Source organism: Pogoniulus pusillus, chromosome 11 (genome assembly GCF_015220805.1).
Source record: "Pogoniulus pusillus isolate bPogPus1 chromosome 11, bPogPus1.pri, whole genome shotgun sequence".
Lineage (NCBI taxonomy): Eukaryota > Metazoa > Chordata > Aves > Piciformes > Lybiidae > Pogoniulus > Pogoniulus pusillus.
Window position 1 is genome coordinate 2,916,704 of NC_087274.1, and position 19,854 is coordinate 2,936,557.

General features: G+C 46.5%; 1 protein-coding gene across 1 annotated transcript in view; it reads right to left on the reverse strand.

The window, feature by feature from the left end:
* The window catches only part of PITPNC1 (phosphatidylinositol transfer protein cytoplasmic 1), a 100,808-nt gene that overhangs the window by 78,520 nt on the left and 2,434 nt on the right, over positions 1-19,854 (reverse strand). Inside the window, exon 2 of the mRNA XM_064150600.1 lies at positions 13,718-13,785. Coding sequence (XP_064006670.1) covers positions 13,718-13,771 — 54 coding nt within the window. The 5' untranslated portion in view covers positions 13,772-13,785. The remainder of the gene's footprint in view (positions 1-13,717; positions 13,786-19,854) is intronic.

Genomic DNA, 19,854 nt, shown 5'->3' on the forward strand with positions numbered 1-19,854 from the left:
GACTACTTTAAAATGCCATCTATACAACCAGGAGAAATAATAGCTTGGCACATGTAAGAACTTAGAGCTTATCAATAAAATGATTGTCTTTACCTTTATTTTGTTCACAGTGGACCTCAGTATTTTGGTAACCTTCCAAGCAGCACAGTGATGCTACCACAAGAGGTTCTCTTCTACATATATTTTTAATAACTTTTATATAAAATCTTAGAATCATAGAATCAACCAGGTTGGAAGATCATCCACTCCAATCTAGCACCCAGCCCTGTCCAATAAACTAGACCACAGGACCAAGTACCTCATCCAGTCTTTTTTTGAACACCTCCAGGGACAGCAACTCCTCCACCTCCCTGGGCAGCCCATTCCAGTGCCAATCACTCTGTGAAGAACTTCCTCCTCACATCCAGCCTAGACCTCCCCCAGCACAACTTGAAACTGTGTCCCCTTATTCAGTTGCTGGTTGCCTGGCAGAAGGGACCAACTCCCACCTGCCTACAACCTCCCTTCAGGTAGTTGTAGACAGCAATGAGCTCTGCCCTGAGCCTCCTCTTCTGCAGGCTGCACACCCCCAGCTCCCTCAGCCTCTCCGCATAGGGTTTGTGTTCCAGGCCCTTCACCAGCTTTGTCATGTCCCAACATCTCAACATCTCTCTTGAACTGAAGGGCCCAGAAATGGACACAGCACTCAAGGTGTGGCCTGAGCAGTGCTGAGCACAGGGGCACAAGAACCTCCCTCGTCCTACTGGCCACACTGCTCCTGAGCCAGGCCAGGATGCCATTGGCTCTCTTGGCCACCTGGGCACACTGCTGCCTCATCTTCAGCTACTACCTACCAGTATCCCCAGGTCCCTTTCTGCCTGGCTGCTGTCCAGCCACTTTGTCCCCAGCCTGTAGTGTTGTCTGAAGTTGTTGTGGCCAAAGTGCAGAACCCTGCACTTGGCCTTGTTCAATCTCATCCCCTTGGCCTCTGCCCACCCATCCAGCCTGGCCAGGTCCCTCTGCAGGGCTCTCCTACCCTCCAACAGCTCCACACCTGCTCCTAGCTTGGTGTCATCTGCAAACTTACTGATGCTGAACTCAATCCCCTCATTCAGCTCATCAATAAAGATACTGAACAGGACTGAGCCCACCATTGATCCTTGGGGCACACCACTAGTACCAGCTGCCAATTGGATGTGGCACCATCCACCACCATTCTCTGGGCCCAGCCTTCCAGCCTGTTCTTGACCTATATCAGAATTAATCTGTCCAAGCCACAAGCTGCCAGCTTGGTCAGGAGCTTGTTGTGGCAGACTATGTCAAAGGCTTTGCTGAAGTCCAGGTAGACTACATCCACAGCCTGCCCCACATTCACCAGGCAGGTAACCTGATCACAAAAGGAGATCAGGTTGGTCAGGCAGGACCTGCGCCTCCTAAACCCATGCTGGCTGAGCCTGAGCCATTGGCCATGCTGTAGGTGCTTTGTGATGGCACTCAAGATGACCTGTTCCACGATCTTGCCTGGCACTGAGGTCAGGCTGGAGTGTCATTACCACATTACCATATACTGTAGTAATAGTTTTTACTTAAACCCCCACCCCATACACAGCCAGTAATCGGGCAACACATTAAACCCAGGGTGACATTTAGTGTGATGAAACAGAGAACAAGGCACACTCAGCTTGCTCACAGAAAACAATTCCCACCAAGGCTAAGTATTCCTAAATCGCTTAGGCAAGACTAATCTTAGCACAGCCATGGAAAAACTCCTAAACAGAGATCACTATGTTTCTGGAGAGCTTTTAATAAAGCCACTCTACCAACGTTTCTGCATGTGACTCAGCACATGTGACTCCTTGCTCTTTAAATTAAGTATCTGCACAAGTTGTGTCTGCACAAGTTAGATGGGAGGATTGTAAAATCAGCTTTGGAAATGTCAAAGTAGAAAACTCTGAGAGCCTCAAACGGCTTCAACATTTTCTGACCACAAACAGGAAAGAGATAGAAGAAACACTTCATTTTTTTTTCCCAGGCAAGCCATTAAAAAGCTCATGGTAGGGTGGGACTGCAACTAGATGATCCTTGGGGTCTCTTCCCACCCTGACAATTTTGTGATTCCATAATTTCTACAATTTAGTACTTTGAACTATACCTTATAAAAACAATTTCAAGAATTATTTTAATACCTGTGCAAGGATTCAAAACTGGCTGATAACATACAACCAAAACTGGGACCTGCTCCACAGGGTCCTGTTCTAGCAGGGGTTTGGACGTGATGATCTTTTGAGGTCCCTTCTAACCTTCTGTGTGAGTCTGTGAACCGAGGAGGAGAAAAACAAGACTAAGGCTAGACTGAAAGTATTATATATAAACACAGGTTAAGTTCCAGTAAACACAGGTTAAGTTCCAGCTGAGCTTCCTCCACCTACAGACCGTAAACCCATCTGTTAACCCAAGCTGAAATCTAAATTACATTTTCTTCACTCCATTTTAAGCCCTGGGGAACACCTTTCTCCTTGTTCTCTACACACATTCTCTACACAGACAGACATTGGTAATGTCACTTAAGTCCAGGCACAAAATGACAACACAAGTTATTCAGGCTGCACCACAGGTTATAGAATCATAGAATGGTTTAGGTTGGAAGGGCCTCAAAGATCATCCAGTTCCAACCCTCCTGCCATAGGCAGAGACACCTCCCACTGGAACAGATCGCTCAGGGTCTCATCCAACCTGGCCCTTGCAGGAGGGAGCAGCCACAACCTCCCTGGGCAACCTGTGCCAGTGTCTCACCACCCTCATTGCAAAGAAGCCATTCCTAACATCTTGTTTGAATCTCCCCTCTGCCAGTTTAAACCCATGACCCCTCGTCCTGTCATTACAAGAGCCTGTCAATAGTCCCTCCCCAGCCTTCCTGTAGGCCCCTTTCAGATACTGGAAGGCTACTATAAGGTCTCCTGGAAGCCTTCTCTTCTCCAGGCTGAAGAGCCCCAGCTCTTGCAGCCTGTCCTCATAGCAGAGCTGCTGCAGCCCTCTGAGCATCTTCATGGCCCTCCTCTGGACCCACTCGAACAGTTCCATGTCCTTCTTGTGTTGGTTATCATAGCAAATTTGCATGAAAGGTGACAATTTGTTTTACTTTGATACTGAGTCTAACAAAATATATTGCTGGGCATGGTAGATGCTCTATGAAACACAGAAGATATGGATAAAACATAAGGAAAATTCTACTTTTAAAATGAAGTCATTTTAAATGACCAGTAAGTTTTCCATGAGCGAGGATACAAAGATTTATTCCTCACCCACAGCTTTTGAGTGGGTTTCAATGGTCTCAGTGTGTATCATCTATCTCCATCCTTATCTATTTACTGCTTGCCTGTGTGTTAGGGTAGACCTACAAGATGGAAAGCCTGCATGTGTTTCTGCATGCACAACTGACTTGGTTCTCTAAGGACAGCCTGAGGAACATATCTGTCAGCTCACAAGTCACAAAGAGGGATATGATGAATGAATCATTGTTCTACACTCTGGGTTTTCCATTACCTGACTAGGCAGTCTTTTGTACCAAAGAACACGATCTCTAAAAGATTTTAACAATACAAATGCCTATCAGGCTAAACTGAATGCTGAATTTTCACCCTTTCTGAGTTATTAGAGAAATCTTTCCCTTGCTAGGATCTGAAGGGCTTTATATGCTTTAAGGGATACATTTTTTAACATGTAGTCAGGAAAAAAAAACAACACATGAAAATTGGTATCATTATATTATTTCTAACCTTACCATTAGACAGATGAGGAAATTAAGCAGAATGGCCAAAAGAAAAATGTATTTACCACAGCAGGGTTATCAGACTTCAAGGGCATCTCCATTCACTACCAAGTACACAAACAAAAGTGGCCACAATTTCCAAAGTACTGATCATTTAGCATTCACATCAACTCTTACAAGAACTTCATCCTCTCAGTGACTGGAGTGAAAAAACAGAAAGTACTCAGTTTTAAAAGTCAGTATTGACATTCTGTGTCTTTCTCTTCCTGTTCTTTTGTTTCTGAACCTACATTACCCTTCAAAGACAAACACACCATAGAGTTCTTGACGGCAGCAAAGCCCTGTAGAGTGCTTTAGCTCGAAAATGTCCTGAAACCCTGACAAGCTGCATTCTCTTTCATGGGAAATGCAAAACTGGGCCCTATATTTTGCCAAGAAAGCCTTCAAATCTAACGTGTAGTATTATTTGCTATATATATACCTTGAGGAATATAAGTGTTGACAGGGAAAGACAGCAAGAGAGATGAAGAGAGACATATGTCAGAGTCTGGAGTTCCTTGGGTAATATCTAATCCTTTCCACTGACAGCTTTTTTTAATGATTTACACTGAAACTTTAAGAACAAAGGTTGTCTTGTTTCTTTCACAGAGTTGCATTGAAATGTGCAAACAAGAGTAAAGGATAAAATTGGGTATTTTTAGCCTTCTATTTGCAGTGGAGTTGAATAAAGATTTGACACCTGCTCTGCACTGCTTTGCTTTTACAGCTCTCCAGGTGACTATAACTAGTACAGGAAGGCCAAGCTAAAGCAAGGTATTTATTTTCTTCCCATGGTAAAACACAGTCCTCATTTTTATCAGTTCATCCTTACACCCAGCCTGTGCACCAAAAAATTAAATAGCTGTTCTTCTTTGAGACTAAAAGTTAACTTCTGCTCACCTATTTAACTGTTCTATCATTAAAAAGATTATTCCCAGTCCATGAGTTTTAAGGTGAGCTTAAGGTCACACTGCATGCAGCAAAGGCCTTGTGATGTGAGTAGATATGACTGCCCACAAAAGACTAGATCAGGGCTGTTTGCTAACAAGAGTCCTACACAACTGTTTCATTTGAGGAGCAAAAAAGGTATATATAATGGCACAATGAGCTTTTCTAGATCAATAATTAACACTCTTCACATTAGCATATCAGTGCCTCCACTGCATTAATTGCAAAAAAGAGAAGGTAAAGCTGATCATAGAATCAATGAGGCTGGAAGAGACCTGCAAGATCATCCAGTCCAACCCAGCACCCAGCCCTCTCCAGTCATCCAGACCATGGCACTAAATGCTTCATCCAGACTTTTCTTGAACACCTCCAGGGACAGTGACTCCACCACCTCCCTGGGCAGCTCATTCCAATACCAATCACTCTCTCTGTGAAGAACTTCCTCCTAACATCCAGCCTACACTTCCCCCGGCACAACTGGAGACTGTGTCCCCTTGTTCTATTGCTGGTTGCCAGGGAGAAGAGATGTTCTGGTGAGGCATATGCAGAAAGAATTAACTAGAGTATAAAAAGTTCCTTACTTCTAGCACTTCAGTGTCTTGTAAAGGAATCAGTGAAGACTATAGATGCATCAGAACTGTTGATAGCTTAAATTAAAATTGCACAAGAAGCCTTCATTCAGCTCAAAACTGCCAGATAAACTTCCTCTGCAGAGGTCATGGTCACGACACTGTCCAACTATTACTTTGTTTTACAGTAATTAAACTGAATTAAATCTGAAGAGCTGACTTCACCTTCTGTTTACTTACAGTCCTCTTGCTTACAGCCAATGTAATGCCACCTCGACTCTTCCATATATTTACATATCCTTAAAATTAAGTTCTGTGGTTACAGCTGGAAAATCTAAAAGCTTACATAGGTGGTTATTGTTTCAACCATCTGCATCAACTGCAGGATGGGTAGAGGCAGTTTATCCTGCGGTAGGTAACTGGAGCTTACAGAAAAGGTATTTTGCACTTTATATGCTACTGAAGGCTTTTCTCCTCTACATACACACAGTTATGTCTAAACATCCTAACACCTGTTAACTCTCAGGGCATAAACCCACTTTTTCCAGTACCTTCATCAAGATTGAAATCTGTCTGAATAAAACATGTTACAACAAGTACACTTTGTGCACAAAACAGCAGACTATGAAATCTTTTGAAGAAGAAAGGTACACAAGACTCGGAGAATACAAATCTTGTTTACACACATGTTGTTGGAAGAATTTCTATGTAAATAATCCACACTGGGAGAATTCCTAACGTTTGCAAGAGGAGCTTAACACTAAATGTTTTATAAAGGAACAAGCACAACACCTCTAAACCGAGAATCTGTTAATGTTGAAAGGGTTTTGTTTGGGGGGGGGGTTGGGGTTGAAAAATGATGCTCTACATTTCTGGACATTTTGCAGGTCTCTGCTTGTTTGTATTCATGACAATACTGCTGTGCCTACACACCTCATGCAGGCAGATCAAAGCACACAACAGAAGCAGTTCCACCAAGTTCAGCAGAAAGAAGGAAAGAAAAACCCATTAGGACTTTAGATACTGGCCACAGCGCTATAGTTCAGAAAGAGCAGAAAAGGTAATGGTCGTCCTTGTTTCCAGGGAAGAAACTCTAAGATAGCTACAGTGCTCAGCTTTTAAATGCATACAACTTGGCTTCACCTCTGTGTTAGCATTTTACTGCAAGAACAACTCGGTTTTCAACAGGAACCAGCAATAATATTTATCCACCTATTCCCGTAAGGTATGATCACTTTCCACACAAACGATAAACTTCACCGGACTTTGCCTCTTCCAGAACAGAAGCTGTAACACTAACATGCTGACCCAACAGCTTTGGTTCACATTTGCAGATAAAGGCATTTCAAAAGAGCAACCTCATGTAATCCTGCCTCTGAATAACTGTGGAATGATGACTTGCAATGAGACCCAAATCTGAGACATTTTTAACATCTCTGCTCTTTTCAATTCCTTGGTGTTCTTTTGACTTGCTTAGGAATGTATTTTTTAACTGATGCTATGAAAAAACTCACAATGCAACCTATTACAATATTCCCTTGTGACTTGGTAGTTAAATAATGGTTGGACTCAATGATCTTAAAGGTCTTTTCCAACCAAAACGACTCTGTGATGGTCTGTAATAAGCTATTTGTAAGAATGAACTGACACAAGAAAATGCAAAGGGAAAAATAACCAAGGGGCAGGCTCCTTTATTAGCTGCAGCTGGGATGGGGATTGGTAACAGAGCCTAGGCAATTACTGCAACACATGGAATTTGCTTCACACATTAATGAAAAGAAATGCCTTTTTCGCATTTATAAGGTCTAGATGTTAACAAAAGGACTGAAATTCTGTGCATGCTTCCCAAAAGTATCATAAATGAGGTGAAGAATGGCTTCTAATTGGCAATCAGAATGGCTTCCTCAACTGCTAGCTACACTCTGACCTAATTTGCAAAGTTTTCACAGTAGTTGCTGTTACTCTGCTTAGAAGTTAACATGCTGTGTCCTTCCTCAAGTCAGTTGAAAGATGATGCAGATGCAACAATATCAGAGAATCCCTACATGGTGGAGATTGGAAAGGACCTCCCTGGAGATGATCTAGTCCAACTCCACTGCAAAAGCAGGGTCACCCAGAGCATGTTGCCCAGGATCACAATGTCCAGACAGGTTTGAAATCTCTCCAAACGTCTCTAGACAGCCTGCTCCAGTGCTCCTGAACCCTCAGAGCAATGAAGTTTGTCTTTACGTTTAGATGGAGCTTCCTGTGTTCTAATTTCTGCCTGTCCTATCACTGGGCACTCACCACAGATGTAAGAGTTCTAAATAAGTGTCAATGAAAGTTCAGTTTAGTAAGCTAGCCTCAGCCTTGAGTAAGAACTGTAGTGTGGTGCCACTGCATCTCAGCAAGCACCTTTGGAACAACCTGGCTTTCCTGGTGCTTGTGTACACGAAACGAAGATGAGCTTCTGATTCCTATATTATAGCCCAAAACACACAGGAGCAGTTAACTTTGGAGCAGTCAACGTTTCTCTGGAAATGTTTTGCTTGTGAGAAAACATTTGGCCTCCAATCTGACAGGTATACAAACAAAACTCCCATAAACATCTGGGTACCTTATCTGGCAAGGGAATCAACAAAAGAATGCCTCCAGAACAGGACCTGCGGTAGCTAATGAAAGCCAGCTACACAGAGTCTCCCTACCCACCATGCCAGCAACTCTCCATCCCTGGAGACGAGACAATGCTGCTGCTGCTATGAGGACATCAGTTTTTTACTCTTCTCTAGACATCAATTTAGGTCCTAATGGTCAGCCAGTGTACTACTAATTGCTATACTGCTGTGTGCTTATTCATCTACATGAAGAAATAATGAGCTGTAGTTACCAGACTGGACATTACGCAACATTTTAACACAGTTTTCCACATGACACGTAAAAGCTGACCGCAGAGTTATCAGGTACAGGTGCTTGGCTGACACAGTAAACCTCTGTTTTGCCTCCTCTGCCTGGTTATTTTCACTGGAATGATGCGGAAAGCTACTCTGGTTTGGGTCACAACACCACAGATCAAGGCTGGGTTTCTCTCACTCGTGTCATGAGAAATCTAGGTATGGGTGGCTGTTAAGTCAGTGCTAAAAAAGGTGCTCAAGGAACTGCATTTGAATGTCTGTATGAAGTGCACAGGCCAAAAGCCAGGACTTCCAAACAGAGAAAAGTGAGTTGTAAAGACCAAATAAGAACAACTGCACAAAGTGTGGGACTTTTTTAGTACATAAATACTATAATAAAAATAAGATAACTGCTAATTTAATATGATTTTGTCCTAGTTAATAATAAATTCATATTAAATATCAGACATGTTCTAGATCTCTCATTAAGGCATCTCAGCTGCAGCTCTTGGATGAAATAAGGGATTATCTGACTTAAGAGAAACTACAAGACTCATGAATATCTTTACTAATTCTGTTAACATTCTAGAGAACAAGACTTCCAACACTGTCTTCTGCCTCATCATACATCAACCATTCCTGTTTGGGGAGATTTTTGAACTTTCCTGTATCTGGAAATCTTGTTTAAGAATGATTTTTCAACCTAAATCAGATTTGCTCCCTTCTGATGACATAATGAACTGCTATTAACTAAGTGTGGTAGTCTGAGGACATCAGGAACTGGGAGTGGATAAAATGTCTACATTTGGATAACACAATCAAACAAATAACATTATGTATGAAAAGAGTAATGCCATCCAACATCACAGCACACTATATAACTTGGTTGAAAAAATGCTAGAATGAAATCTGTGCCTATTTACCTCCATGCATGTGATGGTTTTCGGTCCTGCTCCCAGCAGGAATTTCCTGAGCAGCCCGAAGTAAATATTTGGCAGTTTAAATTCACAGGTTCAGAAAACTGCTAATTTGCCAAATATGAAGACCCAGACAAAAAGGCCATTGAAATGACAACTTTATAGAACCATGGAATCAGTAAGGGTTGGAAGAGACCACAAGGATCATCCAGTTCCAACCTCCCTGCCAGGGGCAGGGACAACCTATCCTAGATCAGGCTGGCCAGAGCCTGCTGAGGACTCCTTCACACATACACTGAAAAGCAACATAAAACTGTGCAGCAAAACCCCTCACCTGGACAGATTTACAGCGTGACAAGCAGGACTATGGAACTGATTGTCACGCTGTACTGAGCACTGGTGTGTCCTGAGTTCAGTTTTGGGGCTCTCACCACAAGAAGGACATTGAGGTGCTGAAGCAGATCCAGAGAAGGGCAATAAAGCTGGTGAAAAGGTCTGGAGAACAGGGCTGGGGAGGAGCAGCTGAGGAAAGTGGGGTCGTTTAACCTGGTGACAAAGAGGCCAAGGAGAGACCTCACTGCTTTCTACAACTACCTGAAAGGAGTTTGGATGAAGGTGGGGGTCAGGCTCTTCTCCGTAGTAACAAGTGAGAGGACAAGAGGAAATGGTCTCAAATTACACCAGGGGAGGTTTAGGTTGGACATTAGAAGAAAGGGTTCTCAAACACCAGAACAGGCTCCCCAAGGACGTGGTTGCATCCCCATCCCTGGAGGTGTCTAGAAGACACAGAGATGTGATGCTGAGGGGCATGGTTTAGCACCAGGCTCGGTAAAGTTAGAGGGTGGTTGGACTCAATGGTCTTAAAGGGCTTTTCCAACCGGAACGAGTCTACAAAGCTATGATGTAAGCAAAAAAAGGTGTAAATTAATTTGCTACGTGACTCTATTTTAAGCCAGGGGGACAGGGACGGAAGAGGGGAACACTCAGCAGCCAGCACTACTCCCCCCGGCCCCGACCCTCGGAGCCGCTGACCGTGGCAGGCGCGGGCAGGGCGGCAGGTAACGCGCCCCCTGGCAGCGCCCGGGGAGTTCGGGCTCCCCCTGGCGGCACCCGATGGAAGGAGAAACTTTACGCCCATCCCGGCTCAAGATGCGCAGTGAGGGCTCGGTGGGGCCGAGCTGGCTTAAGAATGTGCGGTGAGGAGCAGGGCTTCTTCTCTCCTCTCAGTGCCCATGTCTATAACATATTTGCTAAATAAAACATCATTTTCCCCTATAAGTGCAGAGCAGAACGCAGCAGCTCACTGACAGATGCCACCAGGCCTCTCAGTACCTATTGCACCTATAAGCCACCACGGTTTATGTTCATAAAGTAGCTATATAGCACGTGGAGGCGTTACTACTTCACTTAAAACAACAGGCAGGCAGGATGTTTGCAGGTAAATAAACCCACAATATCCCCAACAGACTTTAGAAGAACATCGAGCACCAGCAGCTCGACTTTCAAGCATTTCTCTCAATGACCCAAAAGTTTCACTACTAAATTACCACCTACCCACCCTACCTGAGCCAGAGTTTCGAGCCACCTCTATATCCGAGGGGATTTTAAGCAAAGGTGAAGCTATGTTTAGAAGCTGGGTTGAGGACAAACGATTTAAGAGATGTCAGCACAAAATGCAAACGCGTGTTAAGGTTGTTCTTAAAAGTCCGATTGGGAAACCTTTATAACGGACACTTGGATGGCCCAATGCTTTTGATACACTGGAGTCACTTTAATGCCTTCAGGATTGCCTTGGTTTCCAATAAAAACATTCCTCTCCAACCGAACATCTCCTACCAAGTTCATTACGCGAAGAAAAAAAATGCAATTAAACAAACACAACCTCGACTCACTTCGGAAGAGGAGCGAACCCCCGGTAGGTGCCAGCTCGGGCACCGGCCGCTTACCTCTTCAACTGTCAAAGGCATACAGATCCGGTACTCCTTCATGAGCATATTCCTGCTGCCTCGGTGCGGACCGGCAAACTGGGAGAAAAGTGGTTATTTCTGCACGGTGATCACAACCAAAAACAAGCACGGCAAAAAAAAAATAATAATCACGCCTCTTTCTCTGCTTGTGTCCACCAGAGTAAGGCGACCATCCAGCAAGGCTGACCCAGCGAGAAGAAAAACCACAACTGCTCTCTTCTTCCAGCTCTTCCTCCTTCAGATAGCCGCTCGCACCCGGAGACGCTACCGAGCCTCAAAACCCAGACGCGATCGCGACAGCTCTGTCGGAAGGGTACAGAAACAGTAGAGCTCTGGCGGCTGGAATCAAGGCATGCCTGAGGCGGCCAAAAGCACAACCGAGCCCAAGCTGTGGCTTCGGCGGCGGCCGGCAGCGCGGCGGCCGGCAGGAAAGGGGAGATGCTGCTTCCCGAGACAAAGCCTTTTTAGAACGTTTCCTTCCCCGACTGCCAAACGCGGCTCCCACCTCCCCACTGCAGCGCGGGTGCAGGCGCCGCGGCTCCGGCTGCGCTCGGGAAGCGGGGGTGCGTGTGTGCAGAGGCGGGGGGGAGTGCGGAGCGGCGATCCGGCGGCCGCGGGTTTCCCGCTGTAGCCGCGGGCGAGTTGTGGCCGCGAGCGCGGAGCGGCTGCAGCAGCCCCGGCGGGGACGCGGCTGACATCAGCGGGGCGGCAGGAAGGGGAGGAGGGGGGACGGGACGGGAGGGGGAGCAACTACCGCTCCATCGCCGCACTCGGAAGGGTTTAACCAGCCCGGCAGGGGCACCCCGGGGTCTCCGGGCGTTGCTCAGTGGTGCTTCCCGGGAAGGGGCCGCCTGCAGCAGCGAGCCGGGAGAAATCGCGGCTTCAGTTAATTCTGGGGAAGTTTATTGCCTTACGTGTTAACAACGCACCCTGCAAAACATTTACAACGCGGTGTAAGAGAGGAGAGCCGCGAGAGACCGCCGGAGAGCCGGCTCCGCTCTCCTGGCCCGTCCCTCGTTACAAAGGAGAGGACAACGAACACGGCAGACAGAGCACAGGATGTGACGGCCTCACCCATTTCCCTTTCGGTCAGGCCGGCCTTATCAGCCAGCAGATTTGGAAACACAAATAAAACTCTTCCCCCCTCCCCCATCGCCCCCTCAGCTGTTTACTTTCAGATGTCACACAGAAAGTTCAGTGAACAAGTGCCTCGTTCCTAGTTGAACAATTAAGCCAGAAGCTTTGTGGGAGACTTTGCCCTCTTCGTAGCAAATTTGTTAGTTGAATCAGTTTCTCATATACTTCGGGGTTGTGCTTTTCAGAGACATTGACGCACTGTTAAGTTCTAACCTTATATGCACAAAGCAGAGTTCCAAAATCAGATAGGACCCCCAAGGTGTTACACAACCTCAGGTACATCAGAGAACGTTCACGGTGCTGCTTCTCCTCTTGCAAAAGCTGTGGAGCTGCATTCAAAGAAGCATCACCACAGGCACTGCACAGACAAGGGTAAAAGATGTACCTGCGTTTAAGTCATTTGCAAAAATAAAAGGGATGAAATCTATTTGGAGACAGTTGCAAGACGAATTGAGGTCTACAATGAAATGTGTGTTTCATAACGAGACAGAGCAAAAGCCCCTCAGGATTTCATTGGTTCTGAATGTACATTTCAAAGCTATGGATGTAATTTTTAGCCTGGAGAGGACACAGTGCCATCTCCTGGAGCTAAGATCATAACTTTTCCGTTCCACTGCAATAATAGCACGGTATTTCAAGCTCTCTGCCTCTCCAGTGAAGTGTAGACACCTACACAAAGAAATAGAAATCTGGGAGCTCTGGTAACAGTCTAGAGTTTCAGCTGAGTGATGAGCAATGTGGGTAATGAAACTGCTATCTCAGACCTGACAACAGCCACTTGTAGGTATTGAAACTCCATCTGTAACTCAGGATGTTGGTAGATGTTCCTTGATCCAACTAGCCAAAACAAGGCAACACCTATGACAGTACCTAGAGATGAGAGGTAATCCAAATTCAGATCTAAAATATCTGCTTCAACTGTGATTTGCTCATGGTTCCATGAATTTGGAACAGTATCTCTGGATTTCTGCTGAAAAGCAGTGTTAAAAAAATTATCTTTGCACAGGACCTTGATGCTACCCAGCTACAGGCAAACATCAATTCCAATGAAACCAGGAGAAAGACTAAACTAGTTTTTCACCTATTATATGCTGTCAAAACAACCCAAGCCTTACAACTTTATTTAAAATAACAAAACATGCAGCTCTGTGGAAAGCAGTGTGTCAATTCCAGAAGCTATGTAAAATGGAAACCAAAATTACTTCCCATACCTAGAGCAAAATATTCTTCAACGACCCCATGCTTATTGCCTCAGGCATAGCTCAGCCTTGTGCTGTTTGCACATACATATGGGGGGGGGGGAACCAACAACAATAAAACAGTAAGCCAAACAATATCTTTTACACCTCCTTACTGTGACTACTGTCCCAGGGCACCCTCACCAAATGCTTTTTAGGGGACCTGCTGAGAGAAAACTCTCCAGCTGGCCAGGAATTTTCTGGCAAGCATGCCTCTCTCAGTTTTGGTTGTTGTTCTTCTTAATTTTTTTTAAACTTAAATTGTCAGAAACTATTACTCTTACCTCTGCAACATGCTCTCCAAGATCAGTTGAAAATAAAAGACATTTTTCACTCATCTCTCAGCGCTGACCTGAGGGGGAAAAAACCCATATGCTAAATCATGCTGAACATTAACTCCAGATGGATTTATGTCAGCAAAATGTCACTTCATAATAAGGGATTGTAAAATTCTTTAAGTATTTTACCGAGTGTTTTGAATGCGAATTTAGGGAGGTTTGAGCTATTCAGGAAGTCTACACTGGAGGCTAAACCCTGGCTCATGTCCCAGCTCACCCCTAAAGGAAGAGGGACGGTTGCAGGAGTGTGGAAGAATTTCTCACCAGTCGAGGACATAAAGTCATAAACATGGGTAAGTGGCGCTGAGAACGTCCTTGGTTCCCAGCGAGGCTAGGAAATCGAGATGTAAACAACTGAGCACCCCACACACAGCTGCAGTGGGCAGAGACTAGATAACCAAGGGGGCTGGAGTGGGTGGTCTGGGAGGCTGACCCTTAGAATGTTGTGATAAGTTAACCTATGCACACCTTACATGTAACCCTGGACCCTCTGACTGTAACCAATCTTAAGCTGAGCACGCCTCTTGCTAGAATGCATATAAGTCACTGTATCACGGAAATAAAGGGGATTTGACCATCTAACCATATTGGTGAATAAAGAGTCATCTTCCCATAGCGCTCCACCGAACGTGATTCCCAACATCTGGCGCTCGAACAGAGGAGTCAGGACACAAGCCGGCCGCAGGTGAGACTGCGTTGGGGGCCGGAGGGTTGGCCCGAAGACAGAGGGGTCCGATCAACTTGTGGGACGTTCTCCGTATCGGAGAGAGTAAGCGTCATTCGGTGCCGCTGGGCCGGGTAGCGCTGCCCCGAGGTGGCAGTAGTCTGGACGTTCATTTCCGGAGTGAACAGCCCGTGTGTAAGGCAGGTAAGGCCCACGGTGGATTTGCTGGGGCACTGCGTTTGCTGGCGTATTTATCTCGTGAGAGAAGTTCGACGGACATTGAGCTCTGAGAGCTGCTGGCCCGGGCGTATGCGCAGGGTCATGCGAGTAAAGAGCCTCCCATGATTTTAAGATCGAAAGTGCAGCGGGAGGTCGGAGACGCACTGTGGGACGCGGTTCTTAGCAACGGCACAGACTTTGAGTCGCCCCGCCAGCTAAGTCCCGCCCGGCGGGAGGTGCTCCGCGCGTTACTAAAGATGGAAGCCGAAAGAAACACGGCGGCGGTGGTCTTCCTGGTATTACTCCTAGCCCTGCCGGCCGCTACGAACAGCTCTGACGCGTGCGCGGCGCCAGGTTTTTCCTCCACCCCCGCCCCGAGCGTCCCGGAGAGAGAAGGCTCCGTGGTTCGGTTTTTCGGTCTCGGCAGAGCTGCTTCTGTTAAAGGCGTGGCTGGGAAGGTTGCCAGCTCTGTGGCGGAGTTGAAAATGAGCGTGCCGTACGATCCCGGCGGGCACCCGTGTCGCCCGCCGCGCGCCCGCCTCCGCCCTCCTTCCCTACTGGAGCCGCGCCCGGTAGCCCGATTGTAGCCACGTTGACCGCAGGAGCAATACGCGGTTCGCAACAAGGTTGCCGGCGATTTGCCTTTATAGTACCATCTGTGACTGAAGCAGAGCCTGCGAGCCGCTCTGAGTTCACAACTTTGCCGCGAGGCATGCAGACCACACCAACTCTCTGCTGATTGTTCGTTGCAAAGCATTTGCAAGCCCCCGAGAAGAACTGGGCGTGTGCAATTGTTTATCACTATGTGAATGACTTTGTTTTCTGTCCCCGCTGACGAGTCTTAGTCTCCGAGAGACATCTCGTCTTGCTTCAGCTCTGTGGGCTGCACGTAGAAAGCTAAGGACTTTTTGATCGGTCTAACTGGAGCGCTGGGAGAGATGCGCTTGGGACTGAGTTGCGGCTGACGCACCCATGATGGCGGCTGCCTATAGCGACTCACTGACACACCCATGATGGCGGCTGCCCGTAGCGACCCGCCGGCAGCCAGTTACAATCGCTTCTCAGCTTGGAAAAGTTTTCGGCCCTGCCGCGCGGAGGGCGGCTGCCTGCCGCTGTGTGTACTGTGTCGAATCTGCCGTTGTAGCCCGCGCGTCCCCGCGGATGGCTGCACGCGATACGGGACACGGACTTTTAGTTTTCAGCCGGTAAAAGACGTTACTGAAGGTACAGAGGAACGGACGGTAAAGAGAGAACGGACCGACGGCAGACGCGACCGCACCGGACGGCTCGGGACCCTCCCTTTCCCGCGGCTCGGCGGAACAGTCTTCAGATCCGCCCCCTTCACCGCCGCACGCCCGCCCATCTCCGACGGACCGCATCCCAAAGCCGAGGGGTCTCCCGCGAGTCTTCAACAGCTGGGGGACTGAGGGGGATGCTGAGGGGTCGGTGGGGTGGGAAGAGTTTGTGGGTTTCCTTGGGTCGTTTCGGAGTTTAGTCAATTTGCGTTTGTATAGCTACAGGGAGATTAGCAGTTCGATAGCTCACAGCTTCACCTCTGCCTTTTTTTTTCTGGAAGAGCCTGAGAGGGAGGACGGCAGTTTGGAAGTTTTCAGGGTAGATTTCGTATTATGTACTAAGGATAGGTAATAGGGGGAAAGAAGGACGAAAACAGCAAGTGGTGGCTGACCTGAAACAGCTGGGGGTTGGGCGAGCTGGAGGGCCAAGGACAAAAGCGGCGCTGCGGCTGCTGGCCTCCTCCCCCTCCTCCTCCCCCCCCTCTAGCCACCTGTGGAGGGCCCGCGGGGCCCCATTCCCCCCCCGCCCGTTGTTTCTTTTACGGATTTTTTTTTCTGCCGGAGTTATCTCCTCTTACGGATTTTTTTTTCCCTGCTAGGAGGCAGCGAAGCCTCGAAGCTGTTTAGACACTGCCAGATGTGAGGAGAGAGCTCTTCACTGAGGGACTGATTGGATACTGGAATGGGCTCCCCGGGGAGGTGGTAAAGTCGCCGTCCCTGGTGCCCTGGCGCTGTTCAAGGCAAGGTTGGACGTGGCGCTTGGTGCCATGGTCTGACCTTGAGCCCCGTGGTGAAGGGCTGGACTTGATGACCTATGAGGTCTCTTCTAACCCTGATGGTACTGTGATACTGTGCTACTGAAAACAGATGTCAGACAGTTTATGGAAATGATAGCAAGAATGACGAGGATGACTTGGGACCATTTTTGCCCCTGTTACAGGCATGGACACGCACAGGTGTATTTTTTAGTCACCTGATGATAACAGTTTGCATTCGAAATGATAGCTGATAGTTCCTGGCTGGGGTATTTATCGTCACCTTACTGGTTAATTCCTTCTACAGATTAGGCAGCAATGACTTTTGCACTCCCTGCTCAGTGGCAAAAAGAAAAAGAGGGAGATTGCTAGGACATAGCAGAGATGCCAGTGCCACTGACCATGGGTGGAAACTTATACAGACACAGAAGGCACCAAGCAGGACAGACTAGAACTCAGATGCATTGCCTCTCACAGCGAGGGTGTAGGCACTGAGATCCACATTGCAAGTCACTAACCAGATTCTGGACTAGGAACAGGGAATGATAGAGCTTGTAGGCTAATGCCAGTCAGCTCCTTCCCCCAATAACAGATAAAGACAGGACTAGCATAGAAGTTTACTGGAACAGCTGCTAATTGCATGAACTGAGCCTTGTGACAATTCTGACTTTCCCCTTTTCTGAGAATACCATGGTATTGTTATCTTCTTGAATTTTCTTTGCTTTTCTTGAAGTTCCTATAGCTGATAGATTCTTAGAGTAAGATAAGTTAAGACTAAGGGTTTGTAGTTTTGGGAACTTAGGACATAAGGATGTTATGGGATGTTTTTCTTGGGTATATCTAGGCATTATTGAAAAGGGGAAAATGGGTTAGAGGACAGTAGGATAGCAGAAGAAATATTTTCCTTTTCGGGATTTTTCTAATCACAGCATACAGACTAGGCCAGTGGATCTGCTAGCCTAGGCAATGGATGTGTCTGCATTTGTTCTTGCATCTGCTTGTGTTTGACCATTTATCTTCACAGGCCTTGATGAAGACCAACCTGATTATGACCAACCTGTTTTTTCCCTAAAGTGAGCAGAAGTCTTGCTCAGATGGCAGAACTGTGAAAGGACTTGAAAGAAGCACTGACATGATGATTGTATTTGTATGGATCTTTAAGGTCTGGACCATGGCTAATGAATTTGGGTATTTTTATGAGTTTTCAGTGATTGTGGTTTAATGGAATAGGTTCAGTTTAACAGCTTTGTAAAGGCCAAAGCCCACTCAAATTGGCATAAGATGGCAATGTGACCTTTTTCTCTCTTGCAAGGGCCCTGCAAGAGATAAAAAAAACACTGCCCTAAATTCTGAAAGCAGATGAAGAACTGTGGGAAAAGGCCTAAGTAGAATAGACTGATAGTAACATCTAGGGCATATCTTTGTATTGTATTTAGAGGTTAGTAGTTCTTAAGCACAATAGTCAGACACAGCTCATAGCTAAGGAGTGTAATGAGAACATCAAGTGAATCCAGAACTATGGGAGTCTGAGAAGAATACTCGACAGCTGAGTGATCTGCGAGTCTGCAGCGTCGACTGCCACACAGAGCCAGCGCAGACGTGGCACACCTGCACTCTCCTGTGACTGTGATGTTCGTCTGCACTTTTGGGTTTCTGAACGAATGACTTACTGTCGCTTGCAGAAATAGCTTTTGGGATTGTTAGCTAAGCTTGGGTTGTTAGCTTGCCAGACTAATGCTACTGATGAAAGCTCTAACAGGTTTATTCTTTTGATTGTAGCACTGTTGATTTGTAGCTGCACCATTCACCCCTGTGCTAAACAGCCTATGATAACTTCCTTAGCAATGAGGGCGGACACTGCGGTTCAAACAACACTGACAAGGCCCGTGTTAGACCTTTAGGTGCTTCTGGAGTAAACAACTGGTGTTATGGTGTTAAAGCATCAAGAAGGGGCCGAGGTCATCTGTTGTGGAACAACAGAACCGCTAAGGCACTTCCCACTGGTGTGTTCCTTATTTGTGGTGATAGAGCCTGGCAAGGCATACCAAGAACGTTTATGGAGGTCCATGTTATCTGGGTAAACTGACAATGTTTGCCCCTCATCTTAGTCAGCTCAGGGACCTAGCCCGACACCAATCTAAGTGATCTTTAAAATTGAGTCCTAGTTGCAATGACAACGTTCAATTGTTATCCACAGCTGCTCGTGTTGCCTTAGCTGTATTTCTACCAGGAGGAGCAGCTGGAAAAGCATTAGTACAGCTAGAGAGACTCGCGTGTTGGTCAGCAAAACAAGCCAACGTCACCACAAAGGTTTTAGGACAACTATTGGTTGATCAAAATTCCCTTTGTCATGCCCTATTGCAAAATCGAGCAACCGTTGATTTTCTTTTGCTAGCCCAAGGACACGGCTGCCAGGACTTCGAAGGGATGTGTTGTTTGAATTTATCAGATCATGGTGAGTCCATTCACAAGAGTATAACCTGGTAGAAAGGCCGTATTGATAAGATCAAGAAGGAAACATCGATTTTTGATGACTGGTGGCAGAACCTGTTTGGGACAATCCCGGGGTGGTTAAGCAGCTTATTAGGAGAAGGCTTACAGCTATTTGTCATTTTCATAATAATTTTGCTATGCGCTTGTATTGTCTTTGCTTGCATTAAGAAGAGCTTAACTAAGGTAGTTAGCCAGGTGTGGGTTGCTCAAAAAGAAAAAGAGGGAATTGTGGAAGAATTTCTCACCAGTCGAGGACATAAAGTCATAAACATGGGTAAGTGGCGCTGAGAACGTCCTTGGTTCCCAGCGAGGCTAGGAAATCGAGATGTAAACAACTGAGCACCCCACACACAGCTGCAGTGGGCAGAGACTAGATAACCAAGGGGGCTGGAGTGGGTGGTCTGGGAGGCTGACCCTTAGAATGTTGTGATAAGTTAACCTATGCACACCTTACATGTAACCCTGGACCCTCTGACTGTAACCAATCTTAAGCTGAGCACGCCTCTTGCTAGAATGCATATAAGTCACTGTATCACGGAAATAAAGGGGATTTGACCATCTAACCATATTGGTGAATAAAGAGTCATCTTCCCATAGCGCTCCACCGAACGTGATTCCCAACACAGGAGGCGTTATTTTTTTTCCTCTTTCAACCAT